At 45.9% G+C, this 7,500-nt stretch overlaps 2 protein-coding genes and 1 pseudogene across 3 annotated transcripts in view; 1 reads left to right on the forward strand and 2 right to left on the reverse strand.

The window, feature by feature from the left end:
* The window catches only part of LOC310799332 (phospholipid phosphatase 1 pseudogene), a 14,465-nt pseudogene extending 13,886 nt beyond the window's left edge, over positions 1-579 (forward strand). The window contains exon 2 of the transcript in view: positions 395-579. The product of the transcript in view is annotated as a phospholipid phosphatase 1 pseudogene (transcript). The remainder of the gene's footprint in view (positions 1-394) is intronic.
* The window catches only part of LOC310799422 (dihydropyridine-sensitive L-type skeletal muscle calcium channel subunit alpha-1-like), a gene marked incomplete at both ends in the record, with an annotated part of 54,021 nt that extends 50,118 nt beyond the window's left edge, over positions 1-3,903 (reverse strand). Inside the window, 2 exons of the mRNA XM_083662006.1 lie at positions 2,103-2,208; positions 3,716-3,903. Coding sequence (XP_083518132.1) covers positions 2,103-2,208; positions 3,716-3,903 — 294 coding nt within the window. The remainder of the gene's footprint in view (positions 1-2,102; positions 2,209-3,715) is intronic.
* A 2,811-nt stretch (positions 3,904-6,714) lies between these two features.
* The window catches only part of LOC310799423 (achaete-scute homolog 3-like), a gene marked incomplete at its 3' end in the record, with an annotated part of 3,276 nt that continues 2,490 nt past the window's right edge, over positions 6,715-7,500 (reverse strand). The window contains exon 2 of the mRNA XM_083662007.1: positions 6,715-7,457. Coding sequence (XP_083518133.1) covers positions 6,715-7,344 — 630 coding nt within the window. The 5' untranslated portion in view covers positions 7,345-7,457. The remainder of the gene's footprint in view (positions 7,458-7,500) is intronic.

Raw genomic sequence — 7,500 nt, forward strand, 5'->3', positions numbered from 1 at the left:
AGTTGCAATGCCTCCTGAGCAGATTCATTTTTACATTTCATTCAGTTTCATGTTCTCCCACCCCTCATTTTTCCATTTCTCTCAAGCATCTCTGTGGGAGTAAACAACCACTATAAGTATTGAATAAATTGATCCATATACTATCAATCAATTCTACAATCAATATGTATTCAAACGGCATTATATACTGTATATCATAACAGCTGGATGAGACTGAGTGGACCATATCCAATTTTTAATACAATGACAATATTGGCTCATATATTGGCAAACTCATATGTGGGTCGTAAAAACATCAAGACAGAGCTATTGGAGAGTCACAATGAGGCACAACAACCAGGTCAACCTCCAGGTCTGGGTCTGGTGACAGTGGTGATGTCACACCAACCTCCAGCTCTGGCTCCGGTGACAGTGGTGATGTCACACCAACCTCCAGCTCTGGCTCCGGTGACAGTGGTGATGTCACACCAACCTCCAGCTCTGGCTCCGGTGACAGTGGTGATGTCACACCACCCTCCAGCTCTGGCTCCGGTGACAGTAGTGATGTCATACCAACCTCCAGCTCTTTGGCTCCGGTGACAGTGGTGATGTCACACCAAATATTACAGCAACTTTTGAATGGAAGCCAAACAACCTGATGAGCAGTGGCAGCAACGTGCGCTGTTAGCTTGATGAGCAGCCTGTAAGTGAAGCACTAACTCAAGCAGCTGTTAGCTTGATGAGCAGCCTGTAAGTGAAGCACTAACTCAAGCAGCTGTTAGCTTGATGAGCAGCCTGTAAGTGAAGCACTAACTCAAGCAGCTGTTAGCTTGATGAGCAGCCTGTAAGTGAAGCACTAACTCAGCAGCTGTTAGCTTGATGAGCAGCCTGTAAGTGAAGCACTAACTCAGCAGCTGTTAGCTTGATGAGCAGCCTGTAAGTGAAGCACTAACTCAAGCAGCTGTTAGCTTGATGAGCAGCCTGTAAGTGAAGCACTAACTCAAGCAGCTGTTAGCTTGATGAGCAGCCTGTAAGTGAAGCACTAACCTGTTAGCTTGATGAGCAGCCTGTAAGTGAAGCACTAACCTGTTAGCTTGATGAGCAGCCTGTAAGTGAAGCACTAACCTGTTAGCTTGATGAGCAGCCTGTAAGTGAAGCACTAACCTGTTAGCTTGATGAGCAGCCTGTAAGTGAAGCACTAACCTGTTAGCTTGATGAGCAGCCTGTAAGTGAAGCACTAACCTGTTAGCTTGATGAGCAGCCTGTAAGTGAAGCACTAACCTGTTAGCTTGATGAGCAGCCTGTAAGTGAAGCACTAACTCAAGCAGCTGGAAAAGCTATTGGGCAGCAACTCAACTAGCTCATCAACACAGACTGAGAGAAACTGATCCCACTTGACTTGATAATTCAGTTGAACAACTAGAATTTTAACTGTGTGTGTTACGGCGTCATTATAACATGACCAATTCATATAATTAATTTCCACTATCCTTTTACACAAAAACACATGTACACTTGTTGTATAAAATGTAAGTTCCATTGATTTCATTTCATAATCAATAAGCTATAACAGATACAAACAGTTATTGGTATTATTAATGATAAATTATTAATCATAACCGCACACACACAGTTTAAAGCAGACTTCACCCTCTGCCTATAGTAACAGGGTCATGTCACACGTGGCTGACCTTGCTCGACTCCAGCCTGTGCTGCAGTTCTTAGACAAAACGTGTGCTCCACAGTCCAAGTCTGCCCTCCTCTCTCTCTCTGCTCTCCTCACTATAAGACCATGTTGTGCCAATGTCATATCTTTACTGTTTTCATGTATACACTGAGATGATTGCAGTCTCCCTGTAATGTGTTTTACAGGGATATGTGTTGATGGCTAATACATTCATATGAGACAACTTCCTGACTCCTTGGCTTAATTTTTTATTATTTGGTCATCATTTCATATTGGCTTGAAATGCTCTTGTTTATGCGGGATGAAGAATGATGATGATGATGATACAAATTCCAACTCATTCACACACACACACACACACACACACACACACACACACACACACACACACACACACACACACACACACACACACACAGTGGACATGCTGACTCACCAGATTGCTGTTGGTGTTGTTGCTGTCCTCCTCTGGCATGGGCAGGTACACGGCCAGAGCCACACAGTTGGCGAAGATGGCGAGTAGGATGATGATTTCAAAAGGCCTGAGAGTGAATTATAGGAAGCTTGCATGCTACCATGGATCCTATCATCTGTACCATATAGTAACAGTAGCTACAGGGACTTTAGGGCTACTTCAACACTAGTCTCGCTGGCCAGCCTCCTCTCCCTTCCGTCCGAGGAGTCTGGCGCCGCAGGTCTCCATAACTGGGATAAACCCTCCCCTGCTCTACTCTGCTCTCCCATTGGAGCGACTGTTTCGGTGGCAGCCGGATGTCCGCTCCCGGCTTATTACAAGCTCTGTCATTGGCTCCGACCATGTCAATCAGAGCGGCTTCCACTCCCTCCTCCCTGTGTGTCGCTGTAAATAGTGCCCTGCCGCCGCAGTGAAAACAACAACGCTAACTAGCTAGCAAGCTAACGGCAGAAACCTACACGCTGAAAACGGCAAGTTGGATTGTTTGAAACTATTTTGCACTGCCGCTAAGCGCCGCCCATCGCAATCCCACTATGGAGACCTGCAGCGTCAGACTCCTCGGACGGAAGGAAGAGGAGGCTGGCCAGCGAGACTACTTCAACACTGAAAGACAGCAAATCACTTTCTAGATACGGTAATTAGGTGCTTAGTGCTGTATAACCATAACCTATACTTTATGTATAATGTAGTGCCTACCTTCTTTAATATTTCAGTATTTTTACTGTCCTGTCTGCCACTCACCTATCTACAATTATTGGTAAACTATCGTAACTGGTATGGTAAACTACTATTTTCTTCATTCCATTGGAAAAGTTTCCTCCGATCAGATTTCACAAAGAAAGATAATGCTTGCCATTTACTAAATTAATAGGTGCAAATCCATTTTAAGCATTGAATTGATAACTGATTTATAAATGGCACTGGACTTCCACGCCATGCAGCAGCCTTCTACATAACATAATCGTGTCTGGTTTTAGCTAGTGACGCGATAAGACAGCTGTCCATCTCCTAGAGATATCATCATGCTGCCTCAACCAAGTCATATTTTACAACTCCATGAACATCCAACAACAGATCCAGAGGATTGGATGATGTCAATGTATGCCCTTACTGCAGCCAAAGTCACAGTCACACATTTTATTTTATTATTTAAGATTTTTTATTATTATTTTCCTGAATCTGTCTGTGGTCAGTATTGTCTCTAGCCCTTTCACAATTCTTATTCTTAGTATATTATTACCATAATAATAATAATAATAATAATTATTATTATTATTATTATTATTAGTATTATTATTATTATTATCCTGAATCTGACTGTGGTCAGTATTGTCTCTACCCCTTTCACCATACAGACCATGTCACAATTATGGACTATAGCCTACCCCTTTCACCATACAGACCATGGCACAATTATGCACTATAGCCTACCCCTTTCACCATACAGACCATGGCACAAGTATGGACTATAGCCTACTCCTTGACTACGGCCCCCAGCAATGACGTCAAACTTCAGCTCATCTGTTTGATCCAACCATCCCTCTGCCCTCTGAGCTCTGGCACTAGAAGGATACTTCCACTCCACGATGCTGATGCAGGCCTTGCGGAAGGGGTTCTTCAGTGTCAGGATGAAGAGCGAGCGTGCAGGCCGGGGGTTTCCCCCTGTGGCCATTAGCTTCTTTAGCTTTTCCTTCTGCTTCCTCTTCAGAGTTTCCTCATCCATGATGTAGGAGGACAGTGGAGGACTGTTGCTGTCTGCCATTGTAGCCTACTTAGATGGTGGCTTGAGCAGAATGACCAAGTATTCCAAAGAGTCGGTCCAAGGTTAATATTTCAAAAAGTCCTCTTCCAAGCCTGGGTTGGTCTACTCAGCGGCCGCCGCCTCTCGTCAATTTCTCAATCTTTTCTCTCGTTCAGCGTCTTACTGATGGTCTGACTGAGGTCTCCTTCTCTTCTCTCTCTCACTCTCTGTGTGTGTGTGTGTGTGTCTCCCTCTCATTCTCTCTCTCTTTCTCTCTCTCTCTCTCTCTCTCTGGAGTGACAGCTGTCCCCTCCACTTGTAAGGTATTGGCTTACCGAGCAGCTGGTTGGTCAAGAGAATAAATATAGACAATGAGTGTGGCTGTAATAGACGTGACAAAAGAGGACACGGGCACAGATATAGTCTGGGTTCAGGGGGAATGTTTAGAGGTGAGCGTGTCACACTCACTCTTGACACTGGCAGAGGAGGTACAGTAGACAGGCAGAATCATGGAAACGCCTAAGAGTCTATGAATGTCAAATATCCACAAGCAATAGGGTCAAGCTTTGCCTTCAGACCGGCTTCATCCTGAACTGTGTGTAGTGGAATATTGGACCTTTCTTCAAGAAGGAAAGCTGATCTTTGAGGGATGAAGCATAATATCTGGAAATCTACTCCCCATAAAGGGTCCAAATCAGAGTTCCCACGGGCCCTTGAAATCCTTCAAAGTTTTTGAGAAAAATCAAAGCCTTGAAAGTTTTTGAAAATAGACATAAATAACGTAGACATGGGTCATTGAAAGTGCTTGAATTGATATATTTTGTGCAAGAATAGAAATTGAAGTTTTTTTATTTTTTATTTTTATTTAACATTAGTAGCCAAATAATAGGTTACATTTCGCTGTCTGCATGCATGAGCTCCCGCCGTTTGTGTTTCCTTGTTTCATGCGCAACCGAGCTGCCTTGAGAAAATGCGAAGGTAACCATAATTAACCTTAATCCGTGTCTCAAACTATGTCGTCTTGGGTCCTTGAATTTTAGGGAATTGGGCCTGGAAAGTCCTTTAATTTGGTGTTAAGAAGGTGTGGGAACCCTGAATGATGTTTACTGTAGATCTGGAGGTTGGGGTGGCCTTATAGACCTCATCATAAGACCAGCAGTATGGGGGCATCTTCATCGTGGAAAATCGTGAGGGAACAGTGTTAGTAATCAAGGGTGCTATCCCTGCTGTGCTATGTATATACTTTGACCATTATACGCCCCTGCAGAGCTCTTACTGTATGAGACCAGTAGGTGTCGCCATAGCATCTCAGAGCCATCACCATGTTTACCGTTAACATGCATTGTGGTTTGAAGGCTTCCTTTGACTGTCTCCAAACAAAAATCCATCTGAGAAAAATGTTGAAAGACTCATCAGATCAGACCACGATTATGATTTTCTTTTTCATTGCTCAGGGCTCTGGGTTATACATGTTGCTCAGGGCTCTGGGTTCTGTATGTTGCTCAGGGCTCTGGGTTATACATGTTGCTCAGGGCTCTGGGTTATACATGTTGCTCAGGGCTCTGGGTTATACATGTTGCTCAGGGCTCTGGGTTCTGCATGTTGCTGTTCAGGGCTCTGGGTTATACATGTTGCTCAGGGCTCTGGGTTATACAGTACATGTTGCTCAGGGCTCTGGGTTATACATGTTGCTCAGGGCTCTGGGTTATACATGTTGCTCAGGGCTCTGGGTTATACATGTTGCTCAGGGCTCTGGGTTATACAGTACATGTTGCTCAGGGCTCTGGGTTATACATGTTGCTCAGGGCTCTGGGTTATACATGTTGCTCAGGGCTCTGGGTTATACATGTTGCTCAGGGCTCTGGGTTATACATGTTGCTCAGGGCTCTGGGTTATACATGTTGCTCAGGGCTCTGGGTTCTGCATGTTGCTGTTCAGGGCTCTGGGTTATACATGTTGCTCAGGGCTCTGGGTTCTGCATGTTGCTGTTCAGGGCTCTGGGTTCTGCATGTTGCTCAGGGCTCTGGGTTCTGCATGTTGCTGTTCAGGGCTCTGGGTTATGCATGTTGCTGCATTGCTCAGGGCTCTGGGTTCTGCATGTTGCTCAGGGCTCTGGGTTCTGCATGTTGCTCAGGGCTCTGGGTTATATGCATGTTGCTCAGGGCTCTGGGTTCTGAATGTTGCTCAGGGCTCTGGGTTATATGCATGTTGCTCAGGGCTCTGGGTTCTGCATGTTGCTCAGGGCTCTGGGTTATATGCATGTTGCTCAGGGCTCTGGGTTATGCATGTTGCTGCATTGCTCAGGGCTCTGGGTTATGCATGTTGCTGCATTGGCTTTGGATACAGTCTGCATTTCTGAACTTTATATATGACATCATGTCAGTACAGTGGACAACAATGTGAATTTCATACAATACAAACTCTTTGGAAAATGTCGAGACACATTTTTCTCCCTCATACATTTTATTTGGCATCAGAAACACGCTTAGCAAACGATCACAGGAGAGTACATCATCAGGATAGGACAGAAAACATTGAACAAAAGTAGAGTCCGTGCACTGAAAGCTGCTCCCAAGGTCTATACATGTATTAACCCATTGATACCTGATGCAGCATTTGTGTGTGTATCCCTTTAAGACCGCGAACCGCGTCACGCGGTTCACGGTCTTAAAGGGATACACACACAAATGAGGGATATACACGCAAATGCTGCATCAGGTACCAATGGGTTAACACCTAGACAGGAGATGTTTCAAGTTGTCTAATCTTGATGAATACACCCCCTTGGCAACTCCTTGTTCCAACAAACTACCCCACCCACAAAACCCCCCCCTAACATCCAAAGCCCTCAGACTCTCCCCCACAGTCTGGACCTGGAGAGGAGGAGTTGGGCGACTCTCCACCACTGCGCCCTGCATCCTCCAGCCTATGGTTGGCAGCTCTGAGGGTGTGGCTTGCCTGGCCACTGCCCTCAACCAAACTCTGCAAATACTTAATGTAACGAATGGCTGCCCTTAGCGTCTCCACTTTGCTGAGCCGCTTCTCGCCGGTCGGTCCTGGTAGGTGGTCCCTCAGCTTGGCGTAGCCCTGGTTCACACACTTCACCCTCTGACGCTCGCGCTCGTTGCGCTTCTGGATGAACGCCGGCTCAAAGGGACACTCGTAGACGCCAAAGTGTCCGTGGTGGAACGGGCTCAGGTAGGGGAGGAGGCCCGGGCTGTGGCCCCTGAACGAGCCTTCGTAGAGGCCCAGGCTAGCCGGGTCCATGCTGGAAGGGTAGAGGATGAAGGGCACTCTGTTGGCCAGAGAGTCTGAGCCTAGGTGCTGGTGGTGAGAATCGGTGTGATCCTCCGTGTGGTCACTAGAGGCACTAGAGGGAGAGCGGCTGTACCTCAGACTACTGGCATGGCCAAAATAGGTTGTGCGCTGCTCCACAAATGAAGGGGAGAATGTGGCACTCATTGTATAGGATTTCGGTGAGATTTTGCTGCCGATGTATTATTTCCCAATCGTCTAGGATGACAGAAGAACAAAGCCAGGTTTCATCATCAAACGCTCCGTGTCTTCTTGATGATCTGTGGAGGCATAAGACAGGATCAAATGTAAGAGATTAGGTAA

Source organism: Poromitra crassiceps, assembly GCF_964638095.1.
Source record: "Poromitra crassiceps genome assembly, chromosome: 27".
NCBI classification, from domain to species: Eukaryota; Metazoa; Chordata; class Actinopteri; order Beryciformes; family Melamphaidae; genus Poromitra; species Poromitra crassiceps.